The sequence below is a fragment of the Trachemys scripta genome, chromosome 2 (assembly GCF_013100865.1).
Source record: "Trachemys scripta elegans isolate TJP31775 chromosome 2, CAS_Tse_1.0, whole genome shotgun sequence".
Taxonomy (NCBI): domain Eukaryota; kingdom Metazoa; phylum Chordata; order Testudines; family Emydidae; genus Trachemys; species Trachemys scripta.
In genome coordinates, this window is record NC_048299.1 from 214,868,801 (window position 1) to 214,889,637 (window position 20,837).

At 39.0% G+C, this 20,837-nt stretch overlaps 1 protein-coding gene across 3 annotated transcripts in view; it reads right to left on the reverse strand.

Annotated features, from left to right (window-relative positions):
* The window catches only part of RB1CC1 (RB1 inducible coiled-coil 1), a 185,401-nt gene that overhangs the window by 157,820 nt on the left and 6,744 nt on the right, over positions 1–20,837 (reverse strand). For 2 of the 3 annotated variants that reach the window (XM_034762919.1, XM_034762917.1), the window contains exons 2-3: positions 7,626–7,746; positions 1,868–1,997 (exon numbers count right to left, since the gene is read on the reverse strand). In XM_034762919.1, the coding sequence (XP_034618810.1) occupies positions 1,868–1,938 (71 nt within the window). In that variant the 5' untranslated portion in view covers positions 1,939–1,997; positions 7,626–7,746. Of the gene's footprint in view, positions 1–1,867; positions 1,998–5,728; positions 5,874–7,625; positions 7,747–20,837 lie in introns of all 3 variants that reach the window. The other variant, XM_034762918.1, reaches the window with a different exon arrangement.

Sequence of the window (20,837 nt, forward strand, 5' to 3'; positions counted from 1 at the left end):
CCCCACCCCCCTGTACAGCAAGCAGGAGGCTCCCAGGCACAGCTCCAAGGCAGAGGGTAGGAGCGGGAGGAACAGCTGAACTGCTGGCAATTGATAACCTGTTGGGTGGCTGCAGCACAGGGAATTTAGGGGAGCTAATGGGGAACTGCTGGTCCATCCCGGTTCCAAGCACCCACCAGCCAGCTCCAACAGGCTGCTCTTTCTGCAAGCAGTGGACAAAGCAAGCAGCTGCCAAACAACAGTTATAAGGAGCACTGTGCAATGTTAAACCAGCATGTTCTCTAATTGATCACCAACGTAACAAGGAAACAATGTTAACCAGGACGACATTAAGTGAGGAGTTACTGTATAGGCTCCTTCTTTCCTAATAAACATAAAACCGTCCTTCCTACACCATCCATGCATTGAGACCCTACAGTTTTGCCTGTCTACCTGGCCCTGAGTATGGAAATGGAAGCATTTCAGAGAATGCTACAATGGAGGTCCTGGACTTTTAATTCCCTACCTAGCAGCCAAAATTTGGCCTCCCTCACCTATCTTGCCCTAGGTCACTAGTACCTAGATCTACCACGACCACCAGGTCCTCTGGCTTCTCCCTAGCACTGCATGTAGGTCTGTCTAGATGTCTCAAGAGATCCACAACCTTTGTACCCAGCAGGGAATTTACCATGTGGTTCTCATGGTCAACACAAACCCAGCTAAATACAAAAAGAACAGGAATACTTGTAGCACCTTAGAGACTAACAAATTTATTAGAGCATAAGCTTTCGTGGGCTACTGCCCACTTCTTCGGATGCATATGCACTTGTGGCACATGCATCCGAAGAAGTGGGCTGTAGCCCATGAAAGCTTATGCTCTAATGAATTTGTTAGTCTCTAAGGTGCCACAAGTACTCCTGTTCTTTTTGCAGGTACAGACTAACAAGGCTGCTACTCTGAAACCAACTAAATACGTTTCTAATAATTGAATACCCTATTACTATCACCTGTCTTTTCTTAGTAACTGGGGTCCCCTCCCACGGAGATATGGCCTCATTGTAAGAGGGTATCATGACATCTGGAAGGAGGGTCCCAACTACAGGATTTTTTTTGTGTGTGTGTGTGTTTTGTGTATTTTTATCAGCTAGTATTGACTGGGTTCATTATACATCCAGTAAATGCTAGAACACTTTAGAAAACTCCATTTTAACTTCAGCAGGAAATATCCGGTCAAATCATGATGTTGCATTGGAACATGTCAAGATGACACTACATTAGACAATCCATACTGAAGACAATATTCCAAATGTGGCCAGACAAAAGCTTTATGTCAGTAAGCCACTGTTGCCTGTTATGTACCATCCCAGCAGCCTTTTATTTTTTCTTCCTGAAAAAATGCCCACAATCCTCATATTATTGCTTACCACCACATCAGACATCTTTCTTCCACAGTTTCCCTTTTCCCTTTCTGGGCACATTTCCTCAATAATTAAGAAAATACTTCAGAGCAAGTTAGAAATTTTATTTTAGTTTTGTTTTATCATTTTAAACATAAGTGAATTCTTGGCTGCTTCAGATCAACAGAATGACATTTTATGCACAGAAGTAATGCACTGTATGTCAGTTACAGACTATACTGGATATTATTTTGGCTACAGCTGCATATGAATATTAAAAATTGTATGGCTCCACATTCATAGGTATGGGTAGATTTTGCTGGTAGTGGAAGATAATTAAAATGAGTACTAATCATGTTGAAACATCGTTACAGAGACTGTAATGTTGTTGCTTACACATATGGAGGATAATTTCAGTATTCTGTCCAGCATACACATACACAGGCTTTATTTTAAAGAAAAAACCCACAGCAGTTCACTCATTTTCTTACTTCTGTACCGCAAGTTCTGTGTCAAAGGTGAGGGTAGTTCCAGTGTTGACCACAAATACATATAACTTCATGATGATTTCTGTGTGTTCCTGAAGTTTATACCTTCCTCTTTGGTAGTATCATTTAGAAACTGCAAAGAAACCCAAGCACAGCATATTATTTACAGTTAACTCACTTTTTTAAAGAAAAAACTAGGAAGGTAACTAAACCTCAAAAACAACTTATTAGATCTTAAATCTTTCAACTGACAACATATTGGAAGGGCCCATGGCGGGTTATGCCAGTCAGTACACCTGCATGGTGGCAGAACTGATGTAATTGCTTCCAAATCATCCCCAGTAGATGATGAGGCACTGTCAGATATTGCCATTTTATTATTTCGGACTATTTTGGGGTTACGTGTTTCAGTAGTATGAAATAAAACTATACAATTATTGTATAATGAACATAAAAGTACATCACACAAACCAATATTTGCTTACATCTCTAGTATGTATATTTGTAGTTTATCATCTATAATATATTTTACTCCTGTCCTCTTTCACCACACAAAATCCTTAACAACAAATTTGGACTAGCTACCAATCTTTTGAAGGGCTTTATCTTTGTCCCCAGTTTTTGTCAGTCAGAATTTGTTTGGTCTAAAATCCATTTTAAATATATGGACAGAAAGGTTACAGCAGTAGTTACCACTCTTATTTTTGTTGGTGCTCATCTTACAGTGGATTTGCTGACTGGTGTCCCCAAGTTCCCTCCCCAGTACCCCAGCAATATGACCCGATATAGGGTATATCTACACAGCAACAGCTGCGCACAGACTTGCCTACCAGCAATAACAGCAGTAACAACAGTAATGAAGTATGAGTAATACAAGCCTGGCACACACTCTGAGTACATAGTCAGCTCATTAGCCTACACTGAAGCACACACTATACTGTCTTCACTACTACTGTTACCTGTACTAGCAAGATTCAATCTAGTACGAGGGTAGGTTAACCCAGGCACAATTTTTCCTGTGTGGACATACCTATAGTTGACACCTTTTGTCCTTTACAATGACCACTCTCCTTCCTGGTCTATTGTCTGTTCTTGTTTTTGTTTAGTTTTACCTGGTCCCCCTTCTCACTCCTCTAACTACTAGAAGGCTAAATGCTACTTAGAGTTACTCCTGGGGGAATTCTGTGCCAAAACATTAAAAATTTCTGCAACAAAAAATTAAAAATAATGCACACAATATTTTAAAAAGTCTGCAAAATTCTGAATATTTTATTTGTCAAAATAACATGCTATAATCACACCAGTTTCAATTATTTTTGGTCATTTATTTCAAATACCTGTCAGCAAGTAACAATACAGACAACAAAAAAGATTCAGGAAATGTTTTTTGACAAATAGATTCCTTACGAGGCATATTAATACAGAACTCTGAGATAATAAACTACAATACAGAACCATATTTCCCACACCCCTCAGAAGCAGTGCAAAGGCTTTGGGGAGTCAGAAGTAATGGAGGAGCTGAGGGAAAGGAAAGTAATTGCTGGGTAGAAGCCTGGGTGTGAACTTGGAAGCTTGTTGGATATGGGCGGGAAAAGTATGGAACAGGTTTTTTGGGGGGGGTGAGGAGGGATGGTTAGGGAGCTTCCCCCATGCAGACTCTGGCTGACCCCAGCCTTTCCCATTCAGTCTGGCACATCTGTCCCTGTCCCCACGTGTCCCAGCACCCCCGCAAAAGGCAGAACTACAGCAACTTTCCAGCAAAAGCTTTTTTCTGCACAAAAAAATAAAAATATGCACATGCAAAGTGGACAGAATTCCCCCCAGGAGTATTAGAGTGGGAATATGTCCACTGCAATTGAATCCTGGGTCTTTCCATGGACTCAACTCATGCTTCCCTAATCAAACACAGCCATTGAAAAACGAGATGCTTAGAGTTGGAAAGGCAGCAACCTACTATCTCTTTTGCGTCAACGGTGTGCCCTTGTTGCCAAGAAAGCTAACAGCATTTTAGGCTGTATAAGTAGGGGCATTGCCAGCAGATCGAGGGACGTGATCATTCCCCTCTATTCAACATTGGTGAGGACTCATCTGGAGTACTGTGTCCAGTTTGGGGCCCCACACTACAAGAAGGATGTGGAAAAATTGGAAAGAGTCCAGCGGAGGGCAACAAAAATGATTAGGGGGCTGAAGCACATGAGAGGCTGAGGGAACTGGGATTGTTTAGTCTGCAGAAGAGAAGAATGAGGGGGGATTTGATAGCTGCTTTCAACTACATGAAAGGGGGGGTTCCAAAGAGAATGGATCTAGACTGTTCTCAGTGGTCCCTGATGACAGAACAAGGAGTAATGCTCTCAAGTTGCAGTGGGGGAGGTTTAGGTTGGATATTAGGAAAAACTTTTTCACTAGGAGGGTGGTGAAGCACTGGAATGGGTTACCTAGGGAGGTGGTGGAATCTCCTTCCTTAGAGGTTTTTAAGGTCAGGCTTGACAAAGCCCTGGCTGGGATGATTTAGTTGGGAATTGGTCCCGCTTTGAGCAGGGGGTTGGACTAGATGACCTCCTGAGGTCCATTCCAACCCTGATATTCTATGATCTCATATACATTACCGCTTCTGCCACATTAGGGTCACTGACAGAGCAGTAAGAGAAGGCAAGCTCTTTGGGGCAACTCTTTTTGTTGTGTCTGTACAATCACCAGCACAATGGGATCCTGGTCCACAACTAGGGCTTTTAGGCACTACAGTAATACAAATAATAAAAAATAAGGCAATTTGCTTTTGAGCAGCTGCATACCACTTTCTGTGATGCCAGAAAACCACATTTGCAATGTGGATACAGAATACAACGGATTTATGCCACTTGAACCTCAACACTGTTTCTTTTTCTCTGCTTTGTACAAGGAGGGAACATGTCCCCTCTCAACTCTTCAGGATGAGGAACTCTCAGCTGAAGGGAAATATTTCGATCTACAGCATCACCTCCGAGTACTAAATAAGTGGGTATGCATAACCACTCTGCAATCACACCACTCTCCTTTTATAGCAGGTAAATTAAGTCAGGCACATAATCCAACATAGCATCTTTATACTGGCCCCATGCATCAGAAAAGCAGCAGTTTATGGAGGTTTGTTTTGTTCTAATAAGTAGTTTTTCGCATTCTTCAATGTCTACTTCATGCAGAGCTAGGGTGACCAGACAGCACGTGTGAAAAATCAGGACAGGGGGTGGAGGGGTAATAGGAACCTATATAAGAAAAAAGCCCCAAATATCGGGACTGTCCCTATAAAATCGGGACCTCTGGTCACCCTATGCAGATCAAAAGGTATCACCTGTTCTTTATGAGGAACAATAATGCACTTAGTTGGCACAGTGTGGCCAATATGACCTGACCTACCTATAGAAAAGAGATTCATGTGTTTAAAGCCTATGGATAATTAAATCCTTCCCCGTCAACACTGGAAAAAAGGCTTAAACACACAACCAAAGTAATATTAACAAGAACCAAATACATGCTGGGAACTTTTGTTTTTGAAAGCTGGATTTGTTATCTTCCTAAACTGTCTCAAAGGTTGTTCTGTTTACAAACAGAGAGTGTTTGAGTTCAAGCAACTACTAGAAGTGACTGCTAATGAATCCTGGGTCTTTCCATAGACTCAACAATTATAAAAACCCTAAGAATATCCTGAAGAGGAACCTTGGTTATTTAATTTGGCAAGTTCAATATCTATTCCTTCTCTTTCCGCCCCCCCTCCATTCTGAATTAGGTTCTACCAGTGTTACCGTTCTACTGGACTATGGCACATGGCATTTTTCAAGTCTGACAACACAGGTTAATAGCCCCAGAACTGTGCACTAGTCTGCTTAACAGATGCTGTACCTACTAGATCTGACAGTAGGAAGGAGGTGAAGTCTATGCCATCTGAGAAGGGGTCCTCGTGTTCCGATGCCGTCTTTCTGACCTCACTCTTGAGCACTGATACACTACCAAAATTCAGGCCCATAATTTTCCACTAAGGCAGATGGAAGCATTAGTATACAAAAGGCTCAGTCATTTTTACTATCACGTTATCCAATTTTGCACTAGTGAGGAATTAAGGGTATGAATTTTGCTACCATAAATACACTCAGAGAAACCAGAGATCCTCCCTGCTTGAGAAAGGGGAGACAAATTTTGTCAGAGCTGAAAACAATCACTACTGCCCCACTATCTGAACAAAAATGAGCACTCTTTCCCTCTTTCTTCTCCTGTCTTCTGTTGCATGTTTGTTTTTGGCTCTGGAGAAGCAGAATTTGACAAAACTGAAAGCTTGAGAGCAACCACTTCCAAATTAGTAGCAATTTTGAGCCAGTAAACAGCTGTAGGAGTAATTTCAAACACATTGAAAAAAGCTCTTCTGCTGTTGGAGGAATTCTGGAAAGTTAGGTCTTGTCTACCTGGAAGAATTTTACTAGTTATAAGAGTATATAACTGCACTTATTGCAGCTTAGTAATGGCTTTTTTCAGCTTAGCTTAAATTTCTTTCCAAGTGACACAAGCTAAACCTAAAAAAGACACTAGTATATTAGAATACGTGTGTCCAAACAGAGGGATATGGCAATATAACTATTGATTTAAATTAAAATTTCAGGTTATTCCAAAGCAAAACGTGCTTCCCTTTGTATACTACAGACACTGAAAATAAAATACAAGGAGCAGAAGGAGCCAAACAAAAATGGAAGTGTGGGAAAGGCACCAGACTAAATAGAAATTGAAATGGAGGATGGGGGAGACAAACAAACAAATAAAATAGCTACCAACTCAAAAGACTACCTCTGGAAAAGTTCAGAAAAATCTTCCTTCTAAATTCTGGAGCTGTGCTCTCTCCCCACCTTTTCAAATATACATTATAGGAAATACACAAACTAGTCAAGATCTCTGTTTTCACCTCTGGGGTTCAGAGACTAAACCATTGTTTTTAGGTAGAAAGCAACACAACAATGTTATATACAGATCACCCAATTCTCCCCTCACTTCCACTAATTTAATCCCAGGTAAAACACTGAATTTAGTGCTAATTTACACTGGTGAAAGAGGAGTACAGTCTCAGCAAAACGGTTAGACTGTGGAATGATCTGGTGGAATCTGAAGAATGGACTAGCAATCATTGCTATAATTCCAAATCTTAAAAATACTACTTAATTATAAATCAGTGCCCATAAACAAGTTATCACAATAAGTGGTTTTCACCTTGACCATATTTGAATCTCAGTGATGAAGAATATAAAACTGTTTCGATGAATCACACAAACACAAACTTGCTAGACAAAACAGTCAAACAAAGGCCAGCAGGAATTAAGAATGATTTGTTATCCTCTGATGTTTCAGTATGGAAAAAGCTAATAGTGCTAAACATCATCTACTCTCTTAGGATGAAATTCATCTCTATACAAAGGGCTAGTACAAGGCTTCTTCAACGCTTATGTGGAAGAAAAGTCCTATTTTGCAGATTTAAGTGGCATTCACTTGGTAAGTGGGCCAAAAGCTTTGTGCTGCCTCTGTGCACAGGGGTTAATTTCATCCTCAGAATTCTCTCATAATTCTTAATGATAAAGCTAGTATCGCCATTTTTTATATTTACATAAAAAAAAATTGCCAAGATCAAACCAAAAATATGCCAATCTAGAGGTTAACTATCACACATCACCATGTAGTAGAATGAACTTAAAAAAAAAAAAAAAAAAAAAGACAATGTTACCAACTTCAAGGGGGAAAAAAGGATTACCTTCAGGAGCTATACAGAGCTACCACCTTCTTTAAAACACAGCAGGATAATAAGGTGCACATTTGCTTCAGTTGATTTTGGCAACAGAATGGCATGACTGTTCAAAACAAGAGTAAAAGACCTGCAAACAAAAGATACAGAATGTAATTAGGAATATCCATAAAATGTTTGGTTAAAACTGAACAATGAAGACTTCTTATTGCCAGTGCTGCACCTCACAGGAGCAAATTGATGTATCTATGTTATAAAGAACATTTAATTACTCTAATTTTGTGACATTTTGCTTAATGTTTGTTTTAAGTATTACACTTTCAACAAATTTTTTCAGTAACTACAAAAAGAGTTACACTAACTTAAGATTAGTCAATTGGTGTAAAAACAAAAACTGTTACATATGCTAGACCTACTTAATTAAACTTGAAACAAAAACCACCACCACATTATAGATACAGAAGGAGCAGAGAACTCAATATCCAGGGGATTCTTCCACAAGGAAGGAAATGGGAAATATTCTAAAGAAACTGAGAACCAGTGGTTAAATTTTAAATATAAAATATGCAAATGTTTCTTCTAGTAGTACTGCTTCACTACATTATCCTAAAATACTTAAACGGGCACTCTCAGGCTTAAAAAAAAAAAAAAAAAAGACTACACAGAATAAAAACAGTGTTTTTAAAAATCTAATTCACCTTTACTATTAGTGCTGATTGCTTACCGTTTTCCTTTATAGTAGCATTCCTATGAGCAGAAGAGATATCACAGGTGTGACAGAAAGAGAAGGGAGAGATAGAAAAGGAAGAAGGGAAGGGACAAACACGAAGTGGAACGACAAAAACAGACCAGGGACTAGGACCAGATACTGAAGGCACAGCAGTCACGGCCTAACTTGTGATCAGGAGAGTTCTATAAATGAGATCTTGAAGATATAAGATGGGAATTTGTATTACCAGACAAAATACAATAGTTATAAATCATGCCACTCAACTTAATGGCTAAGCTACAATTTAAACATAACACTGGCTATACCAGACAGAAGACAGAAAAACATGAATAAAAACACACACACACACACACACACACACACAACCACCCACAAAAAGAAAAAGCTACCCAAATCAATACAAGTAAAAGAATAAAGCATCTAAAAGAAAAAAAAAAATCAAACAAATTAACCAAGTTATATTTAGATCTCCTGCAAAACATTTTCACTATTTTGTGTGGTGAATTTGCAGTCAAAGTCCAATTATTAAATATGTTTAGCTTCTCAAAATATTACAAGATGCAGATTATTTTTTCATTTAGTGGCAACTCTGAAAAGCTGAGGCAATTTTAGAGATGATTAATGAGATGCAGTTAACTGTTTTGTCACACAGAGTTCTTTAAAGCTTATTAATTTCATTTAGCACATTTGGAAAGTTAATTGACTTAGCTCAACATTGCTTATTGAAAACAAAACAAAAACCACCTAACCAACCAGTGCTTAATTTGTAATGAAAAAGGCGCTGGGGCTCAAGCAATTTGTTTACATTCATAACTGATGCAGCAAGCCCAGAGTTGCCAGGGCTATGAACTACCAAGCCTAGAGGTGCCGGGGTTCAGTCCTGGCAAAAATTAAACACTGCACCTAATCAACAAAACCCTCTTTTGCATCCATAAAAACTGGCCAATGTAAAAGCCTCCTTACAGGCATACAATACCAACTTTTTTGTAACAACTCTATAACACTATGGCTTTCATAGCATGCCAAGCTTGATTTAACATGTAAATGGTACTGAAGTAACTTTTTGGTCCATTTATGCTATATGTGCAGAATCTCCATGTTCCATTGTCTTGATTTTGCCTGAACCATCCTTTCAGACTACAAATCATTGCCAGGCTCATAAGCTGAAACTGGATTAACTGCCCTTCTGGATAACGGAGAGAGAAACAAATACCAAGTTCCATAGTTCAGCTTTAAAGACGCACTGCCAACTTGATTTTTTTTTAGTTGATAAATTTCAAATAATTCAAGTTTCTTATAGCCCAACATTTAAAAAAGCATGTACAAATTTCCTTTTTAAAAACAAAATGGTGTTTCTGATCCCCTGTTGATTTGCAAAAGGGTTCTTTGCAGACAGGAAGGTGAATGGGCAGACCCAAGCATGACAAAAAACAAAAACAAAAACAAACATGCTATACTTAGGTCCATCCTTCCTTCCCTTTCCTCTGCCCATATAATAATGGTAAAGACCAATGAGTATAATCAGTTTAAATGACATTATAAACATGAAAATTAAATGTAAAGTTAACAATTTTATGTTGCTAAGACCTTAGTTTACTAAAAGTGAAAATTCAGAAACGCACTGCGTCCCTTTATGCTTTGTTGACTCTGTTATCTAAGCTAAAGGCTCCTAGTCCACCAAAATTTGAATTTCAAATTCTGTAGGGAGTAAGCGTGTTTAAATACAACTATTTACAGTGGATTATTATTAGTTTTAAGGTCTTTAGGAGCTTTTTAAAAATATATTTAAGCTAAAACTCAAGTTGTCAGAGCTCCTTTAAGGCTGAGATTTTAATTTAAAAAGTGTCATTAAATTTAAAGTTAGATGTTGTCATAGAAACTTTAACTCTGCTTTTGTACTTATCCACTTCAGGGTGGATAAAAATTGATTAAAAACAGATTAATTTATTTTTTATTTAAGTTAAATACAGGGTTTTTAAAATAAACCTATTTTAAAATATTAAATTATGACAATCTATGTTATTGTCTAAATTTACTGTAATCTATTGCAATCTTTTTAATTCATTTATTAAAAAATTAAGCAGTACATGTTTGCTGCTAAGTTTTAAAAGGAGCACAGGATCTGGTGCAAGAAGTGGAATATAGCTGAACCGGTTGGTAATAGTAACCATACTATAATTTAATTGAATAGCCTTATGGTGGGAGGGGGGGGAACGACACCAAGGAAGCCCAACACAGTAGCAATGAACTTCAGAAAGGGGCACTACACAAAAATGAGGAAGCTAATTAAACAGAAATTAAACAAAACAGTCACAACAGTGAAATGCCTGCAAACTGCATGGAAACTTTTTAGAAACACCATGATAGCGGTTCAAATTAAATGTACACCTCAAATGAAAAACACAGTAAGAGGCCCAAAAAAGTACCACCATGGCTAAACTAAGTAAAAAGAAGTGGTTAGAAGCATCTTTAAAATTTCGAAGTCAAATCCTAATGAGGAAAATAGAAGCATAAACTGTGGCAAAACAAGTGTAAAAGTATAATTAGGCAAACCAAAAAAGAATTTGAAGAGGAACAAGCCAAAACCTCAAAAATTAACAGCAAAAATTTTTTAAGTATATCAGAAGCAGGAAGACTGCCAAACAATCAGTGGGGCCAGTGGAGGACCAAGGTGATAAAGGAGCACTTAAGGAACACACTGCCATTGTGGAGAAGTTAAATGAATTCTTGGCCTTGGTCTTCAGTGCAGAGGATGTGAGGGAGATTCCCATACGTGAGCTATTCTTTTTAGGTGACAAATCTGAGGAACTGTCCTAGACTGAGGAGTCAATAGAACAGCTTTTGAAACAAAATATATAAATTAAGCAGTAACAAGTCCCCAGGACCAGACGGTACTCACCCAAGAGTTCTGAAGGAACTTAAATATGAAACTGCAGAACTACTAACTGTGGTATGTAACCTACTGCTTAAATCAAACTTCTTTAGCAGATGACTGGAAGATAGCTAACGTGACACCAATTTTTAAAAAAGGTTCCAGAGGCCATTCTAGCAATTGTAGGCTGGTAAGCCTAACGTCAGTATCAGGCAAATTGGTTGAAACTATTGTAAAGAACAGAATTAGCAGACACATATATGAACATGATTTGTAGGGGAAAGAGTCCACATGGCTTTTGTAAAATGAAATCATGCATCGCCAATCTACTAGAATTCTTTGAAAGGGTAAACAAACATGTGGACAAGGGTGATCCCGTGGATATAGCATACTTGGACTTTTAGAAAAACTTTGACCAGGCCTCTCATCAAAGGCTATTAAGCAAATCAAGCAATCATGGGATAAGAGGGATGGATCAGTAACTGTTAAGAGATAGGAAACAAATGATACATAAGAACGGCCATACTGGGTCAGATCAAAGGTCCATCTAGCTCAGTATCATATCTTCCAACAGTGGTCAATGCCAGGCGCCCCCAAAGGGAATGAACAGAACAGGTAATCATCAAGTGATCCATCCCTTGTTGCCCATTCCCAACTTCTGGCAAACAGAGGCTAGGAACAGCATCCCTGCCCATCCTGTTTAATAGCCATTGATGAACCTATACTCCTTGAACTTATCTAGTTCTTTTTTTAACCCTGTTACAGTCTGGCCTTCACAACATCCTCTGGGCAAGGGTAGGAATAAATGGTCAGTTTTCAGAACAGAGATAGGTAAAAAGTGGTGGTATCCCCCATGGATCTGTACTAGGTCCAGTGCTGGTCAACATACTCATAAATATCTGGAAAAGGGGATTAAACAGTGCAGTGCAAAGTGTTCAGGTGGTACAAAATCACTCAAGATAGTTAAGGTCAACGCACACTGTGAAGATTAAAGGGATCTCACTAAACTGGGTGACTGGGCAACAAAATGGCAAATGAAATTCAATACTGATAAATGCAATGTAATGCACATTGGAAAACATAATTCCAACTGTACATACAAAATTATAGGATCTAAATTAGCTTTTACAACTCAAGAAAGAGATCTTGGAGTTTTTGTGGATAATTCCTTTTCTCTTCAATCTTCTCTTCATGGAGTCTTTGTACCCTTGGTCTTCCACATCTTCTCTTACCTCCCTCTTCCTCCCATGCTTTCTTTGCTGGTCATTCTTCTCCTACTCTTATTACACTTCCAGCCCACCTCAAACATGTGCTCTTCAGCCTGTTAATCACCTAGAACCCCAAGTTCACCTTCCTTTTAATTTCTTCCATGCAATCTGTCTACCCTCCACTTGACTGCCATTCTCCTCAGTTTTACGACCTGCATCTTTTCTTCTATCTCCATAAGACCCACTGTTTACAAACCACAGAGCAGGCAGGGACAAAAACGTAATATAATAGTGGTGACCAAACTCTGGCTCACAAACCACATGTGGCTCTTTTACCATTAAAGTTCGGCTCGCAAGACCATTCTCCAAATATCAGACTGGGGTGGGGAAAGCTTGGAACCTCTGCTTTGCAGTGGGATGGTTGGGTAGAAGCTTCTGTCCAGTGAGGAGGAGGGTCTCGGGGCTTCAGCCCTACGAGGCACACCTGCCGAGGCATGGGGCTTCAGCAGGAGTGGGGCTGAAGCCCCAAGCCCCAGCTCCCCTCAGTAGCGTATTCCGGCTCTCGAACTTCTGAAGATTATCCTACGAGGCTCGGAATTTAGCCACTAATTTGGCCACCCCTTCAATATAAGCTTCTCCTTTCAATATGTTATTTTAATTGCTGGTTCCACAGTACTCCTGACACCTTTTTTTACAGCTGCTGATGCACACTTGGTTCTTCTTTTCAATTCCCAGATCTCTCTGCAATGGCACTAAGTGTACCGCCCAAGTACACAAATTCTTTCGTCAGATTCAGCAGCTCTCCAGAAACGTCAATCAACAGCTCTTCTTCCACCTTTATTAGTTTCATAACTTCACTTTTCTGTGTGTTATCTTCCAACTGTGGTCTTCAAATGCAGATGTCCACTCTGATAATTACCAATTACTCTTTGCTGTCAATCAAAAGGGTCAGATTATAAATCTGATGAATATCAATGTTTATTTTTAATTTTTTTTCAATTTTTATCTATTTAAATTTTGACTACTGAGGGAAATGATGGGGGAGTGTCAATTATTTAATGACAGTAGATGTTGAGATTCAAAACATTAACGCTTTAACACCATTAAAACACATGTGGTCAGCATCCCATGTCAAAATATGAGATGTACAAATCCTTAAACTCTAATAAGTTCTAAAGCACCATTTTTCTTAATTTGCCTATCCATACACATTGATTACCATAAATGGAAATATTTTTCATCAGTGTGTGCAGAACTTGAAATCAACATTTACCGACAAAAATCTTCCAAGCCTAAATATATGAAAATATATGTGGTTTTATAAAATACCACATTGTGTGTTACTTAACAAAAGCCACCTTAATTGCACAGGGTACACCATTCAGACTTTAGTCCATAAAAGTAAGGGGGTCAGGTTTGTTTAATGTTCCAAGACAATCCTCTCTGTGCTTCCGGTACCTGAATGTACTATAAGAATTTTTCTGCTGTATGTTTAACCTGCTGGCAACGTGGCTTATCTGTAAGTAGTTTTCTTTCATAGAATAAAGTTTAATTTTTTTCTTTCCCTTTTGTTATTAAATTGATGGGGCCTTTAGGTACTTCAGCCAGTTATTTCCTTCCTTTTCAAAATAAGTTCCCTCCCCACCTGCTGAATGCTTGCACCCTCCCCCCAAATGGCTAAATTCCAATTTGCCATTTCTATTAAAGTACTGGTATCAGAGAAATTAAAGTGTCACTTATTTAAAAAATAAAAATTGAACAGATGTGACAGGTTTTAGAGCTTATCATAGTGCTAAAACTGATTTCACTGAAGTCTAGGACAACCTTCTCTTCAGTTTCTTTCAATTCTTTTGTATCTGTCTGATGATTTTTCACTTGACTGAATATTGTTTTTGTCTAGAGGTATGCAGTATTATTTGAAGTATCATGTGTATTATTGTTTATTATTTGCCCTAACTTCACAGGGGTGTGTAAAAGCTGTTTTCTGTTAACATCACTGTTCAACATCAGCACTGATTAGTTGATAAACTTGAGGCAGCTGTCAGTAACATTCAACTGATCATTCTGTTTCGATATCTTGATACCCCAATGACAGTGTCTTGTTGGCTCAGTTCAGTATATTACTGCAGGTTATGGCCGTTCTGGTTGAGCAAAAGCATCATGCCTTAGACTGGTTATTAAGCCAGATAAAACCAAGTGTCATGTCATTACCATGAAGCAGTCTCCAGCTCCGTATCACAACCAGCACAGTATTAATCCGTCTGGACAGGACATCAAGCACGTAGCAGCTGTCAAGTATTTGAGCAGTGTCATGGACATTGGAGCTTGAGGATGCTCAAAAGATCTGAACATGCATAGAGCAGCAGCAGCTGCCACATTTTGGGCCCTTCACCAGCCTTTGTGGTAATGTCATTACATCAAGTTTGCTACAAAGCTGAGGCACTATAAATCAACAGGTATACCAACTCCATTGCATGAAAGTGAAATGTGGGCACTGAGGAAAGCTGAAGAATACTGGACTGATGTTTTTGAGTCTCACTGTCTTCATCAACTGCTTCATATCAAGTTGCAGGACAAGATCAGCTATTAGGATATTTGAAGTCGAACACAGGAATCACCTCCTTCAGCATTGATTCAGTTTCAGCAGCTTTCTTGGGATGAACATATAATTCAAATGGAAGACCAATGAATCCCAAACCTGTGTACCAAGGAATGTTGATATGTGGCTGGCTATCATGGGGGCATCAAGATGGCCATTGACGGATATAAACCAAATATACAACCAGACTACCATTAAGCACCTTGTCAGCGATCAATCACTGAATTTGCAAGGAGGCCATGTCCTTTGGGATTTGCCATAATGAAGATGATGTACTACTTGACTGTTCTAGAGTTTAAATATCCTACTTCTATCTTCTTTCTGTAGCCATTCTATTTTTGACTATATAGCTACTCTTTGAAGTGATCCCTGGAGTTTTATGCTCCTCCACTCTAGTTAACATTTCATATGCTTATCTTGGACAGTATTTTTAATATTCATAGTTTCATAGAAATATGATGACAAAACTAAAATCAGACAGATTATCCATCTTTGTTAAAAGAATGTGATCCAATCCCGTTCGCTTGTGGATGCTAGTCTTTTAGAATTAGACACTGAAATAATTCTAATACACATCTTTTGTCTAATAAACTTCTTAACTGAGGAAACAGGCACAGAAGTAAATGGTTACTAAAAGGTGACACCACATTAGTCAGGAAGTAAACCCAGGTTGGATTTCTGATGTGTTTTAATCACTGAGAAACACTCCCTGCTCTAATATAATTATGTTCTTTCCCTTCAATTACTTTACCCTTTTTAATCATACAAATAAGCAGTTTCCTCTCCTGTGTGGGTATGATCTTTGATTCACAGCTGGCTGATGGAGCATTTTGTTTTTTTAACCACACTTTTCTTTTTTAATCACCTCAGAAGCATTGCCAGAATATACCCTTTTCTCTCTCCAATGACAAACTGAGGTTCCTAACTTTTTGTAAAGCGTGGTATATTCAAGTATGTGTTCCTTCAGATGGCTTAGTTCAAATAATTGACTCATTATCCACGACGGAAAGGTACTGCATGTGGAAACAAACTCTTTGGAAAAGAATTACAACTTGTAGAATCTGGTCAAAAAGTTTGCAAATGGTTCTGCAAGTAGCACGTCAAAAAAAACAAAAACAAAAAAACAAAAACAAAAAAAGGAGTTCAAGTACATCTTGACTTTGACACTTGAAGTTAGCTGGGAAAGTGGGTGAAAAATCCTAGAAGGGAAAAAAAGATGGCACCATTTAAATTCTAGAGAATAACCATGGCACAGACGGTTAACTCCACAGCACTGAGTCTTTATGTTAATTTTCTTTAAAATCTCCAGTGTCTGTTTAATTCCCAGTCTAAGATCCTCTGATAATTAAGGGCTGCTTAAAATGTGGTTTGAATTCACGGTCGCTTGGAGTGTTACTTTTAAGACTGTTTTCTCCCTCTGCTACAGTTCTGCATTCTGACAATCAGGCACAATTTACTAAAAGACTTGCCCAGAAGCACTAGAAAACTTCAAAGAATGATATTTAATAAATTTCACTTGATTACCCAAGAATGGAAGCACTGCAGATGGCAGAGAAAGTAGAGGAATAAGATTTAAAAATACTATCAGTATGTATAAATCCCATGGACACTCATGAACCCTTAGTATATACATCAAGCGAAGCATCACCCATAGCTCTTTACAGAAGTACTTTATTCCATACCAAATACCTCAAGTTTATCACACTAGAGTCAATTACACATATTGGCTTGCATGATAGCATCAATCTATGGAGACTCCTAAAAATTCAAGCAAGGAATTTAGTATTCTTCAACCTCACTGGACCTCAAAACACACACACACACACACACACACGTTTGCAAGTGTTTTTATTTTATTTTAAGATACATCTAGTTTCAGGTAGCTTAAAAATAGCTAAGGAGCTACTGACATCCATTACAGGGACACTGTCAACTAAAAACCTAGTCAATTTCAGCTGCAGATACTACACTTGTCCCTGATTCTTCACAAGGAATATTTTGGTTTGGTTTTATAGTCGTATTGTCCCTTTTTAGAAAATGTTATTTTCCTCCACAGTTGCTGTGTGAAAGACCCACAAAATCAGAAGCAACTAACTATACAAGGGAAACAGTGAAAGTGGTAATAAAAAGTGATGTCAAATGCAGAAAGTAAACCATTTTTGTTCTGTGTTTGTAAAGCACTTAGCACAATGGGGTCCTGGTCTATGACAGTACAAATTCAGTAAAAAATAAATAATATGACAAAAAATCTGACAGCTTCCGTTTAAGAGTATACCTTGGTGTTAACTGAACATCACTAGGTAAAAAAATTCAGACTGGAGTGAGACTTTTTAGCTGACAGTGTCCCTGTTTTGACCAAAATTACCATTTACTTCCCTAAATTAACAAATCCCCTTCAATCAGAATGTATTACATCTGAAGTACCCAATCCAACTATTACAATAACCGAACAAATCTGAGTTTATAAGCAGAACAGTGATTAGACTGACAATTAAGCATAACAAATGTAAGAGAAGTTTGCAAATTAGATTGTGACATTATAAAAATGAACACAACAAAATAAGGGAGACATACAGATTAAGTAAAACAAAACTGAAATTGTGACTTCTGCACACAATAGCAATCTGTACTCCAATTCACTAAATGCATCAATATTTTTTGGAATAATATGTTCACCTGCCCCTGTCTTTTTTGTAAAACATTAAGCATAACAAGGAATTATGCCTTTTAGGCTTTGTCTACACCACACAATTAAGTCAACCTATGTTAGGACAACCGACAGCCACTGCAATGAATTACTGTAGTTTTTCATGTTCACACTACTCTCCTTCTGCCAGTGGTGTGCATCCCCACCAGGAGCGCTTGCACCGATTTAAGTGGGTGGCTGACAACCCGAGCTGTCAGCGCCCAGCAGTGGGGCTCACAGCTGTGAACTCTGCGCAATGCTGACAGGCAATGCAAGTAATGCAGTATTTACACAGACTCTGCGTCACCCTGACTTCATTGACCTATGCGCTACACCTCTTATGGATGTGGAATCATTAGGTTGGTATAGTGGAGGACTGACATCAGTGAGACTAACTCTATAGTGTAAACCTGACCGTAGTGTCCCCCATCTAAAAGTGAGGCATTTAATTCTATTGTATAAATGTTTTTATGTAGGTACCTACCACCCATTTCTACAGTATCTCAGGACTGATACCAGCTAGCAATACAAAAAAAACATATACAAATATAATGTGTTTAAAGACCTAAACAAGGTTTAATTAACTGAAAATCTATTTTTAAAATGTACACTACAACATCAAGCTGAATAATTCCATTAATCCCAAATAGTTGCCATGACAGAAAAGGAGAACTGTCTAAATACTTTTCTTTCATCAAAATAAATAGGGATGGCAATTTAAGATGGTATATAGTGTTCCCACACCTCAAATATTTATCCATGGCATGATCAATATATCTCATCGGACTGCACACTATAACAGAACAGAGACAGTAGCAGAAACCACACAGTTTCATAGTTGAGCAGAAGTGTTTTGGCTGTAGCGTGAATTGACAAAGATGACAAAAAAATTCTACTCAGTTTCACATGGCCATATCATTTCTGCGAGAGCTGCTTTGCTTCCAATAAGACAGGAAGGAAGTTAAAAGGTTGCTTAAAAATCAGGTTCATTGTGGGAGAAGAGTGAAGGTGATACTAATATCAGTATGCTACATTTCCTGTCACCTCCTTCCCCACTCTGCCCCACACGAGAGATTGAAGCTTACCCGAAGTATACAAAGGAGCTACTTTTCTGGTTGTCACTTACTTACACTAAAATCAACAAGTTTGCATCCAGTTAATTTAACAGATACATCAAGAGTTGAGAAAGAAGTAACACTATGTTCACAAAGAATAATATGGAGAAACTTCATCTTGAACCACCTCCTATATTTAGGGCCACTGGCAGACAGGTGAGACACGCTTCACAATCAATATCAAGAGTAAATCATCCCATGTGGATGAAAACTCCTATAGGGTGCACACATTATCTATGAAAAACAAAACAAAACTTTACACACATGCTGGATAACATGAACAAACCAATTATGTAAGCATATAAAGTGTTAGTTTTGTTGAGTCTGAACTTTTGATGAGCTTAAACTTAACCCAGACTTGATGTCTCTGTCTGAACTTTTAATCAAAGCTCTGACCTGCGAACTACTCATGACACCCCCCTCCCCTTAAGTAGCCATCTCCCCTTTTCTCTACTTAATTTACATTTTAACCTGTTTTATCCTGTAGAATCTTGATTGATTATGCATGGCCATTATGATCTATTAATCACTTTGTTTACTTCTGTGTATAAATATTGATGCTCACCCCTAATAAACTTGCCACACTTACTCTGAAGCCTTTCAAGCTAAGGATAGTGTGAGCCCGTTGATCAACGAATTGGTGTCTGGTCTCTGACAGATTGTGAGCCCCATACCAACTCCGCACGAACTCGGGTGCTGGAGAGGTGAGTAAGGACTTGCTTTTTACCTAACAGTTTTATGAAAATAACGGTAGAACTGAGGTACAATTTCATATGCTGAACTCTAGAATAAATGCCTCAAATCCTTGTGGAGATAAACTATCGGAATACAGTATTGTCAATTCTGAGCTAAGTTTGTATTTTAGCTGTATTATAAAAGCCTTTACTTTAGTCAAGGACTGGGAAATCAAATGTTCATTTCATTTGCTTCTTCAAAATTTGCTGATTGCTACTGAAAACATATTTCTTCAGTTTGATTTGATGTACACCTCTACCTCGCTGTCCTCGGGAGCCAAAAAAAAAATCTTACTGTATTATAGGTGAAACCGTGTTATATCGAACTTGCTTTGATCCACCGGAGTGCGCAGCCCCACCCCCCAGACCACTGCTTTACCGCGTTATATCTGAATTCATTTTATATCGGGTCGCGTTATATCAGGGTAGAGGTGTATTTATTTCAATTTGTATAAAATAAAAGACAGTACCTATTGCTTCATACTAAGGACACAGGGACACTTTAGATCAGGGGTCGGCAATGTTCAGCACGCGGCTCGCCAGGGTAAGCACCCTAGCGGGCCGGGCCAGTTTATTTACCTGCTGACGCGGCAGGTTCAGCCAACCGCGGCCCCCACTCGCCGCGGTTCGCAGTCCCGGGCCAATGGGGGCAGCGAGAAGCAGCGTGGGCCGAGGGATGTGCTGGCCGCGGCTGAACATTGCCGACCCCTGCTTTAGATCCGTTAAGAACACGACAAAAATTCCCTCCTCATAATAGTGCAAGTTTCATCTGACCACACCAGCAAAAAAAAAAAAAAAAAAAAGGCAGAAGCAGTTTAAAGACTGAAACAATACTCTTTTTCCATCAGCAGCCCTTGTAATAACTTCTCCCTGTGTCCGTCAGTAAACTAAGGAGGAGATATGGCTTTGCAGAACCATAAAAATCACCACATTTGCATTATTTCATGTGATGGGGTGAACTCACCTGGCACTGGACAGGGAAGGATTAAGTCCTCACTATGGGCTGAGCAAGCCACACCCCCACATCTCTACTGGGCATGCTCCCGGTGAAGCATTTCTATAAGAGAGAGCAGCCCAGCTCAGTCTGGGCTGACTGCTGAGGAGGAAGGATGATCCTTGCTGTCTCCAGCCTGGGAACAGCTGGAACCCGATTGCAGAAGCCAGAGGTGCCGAAACCCGGACAGACACCCAAGTGCATGCGGACACCCAAGAGGGACCGGGAGCACTGGGAACTGCACTCACTGAGAAGCCCGAAGACCCCAATGATGTCTTAGGCC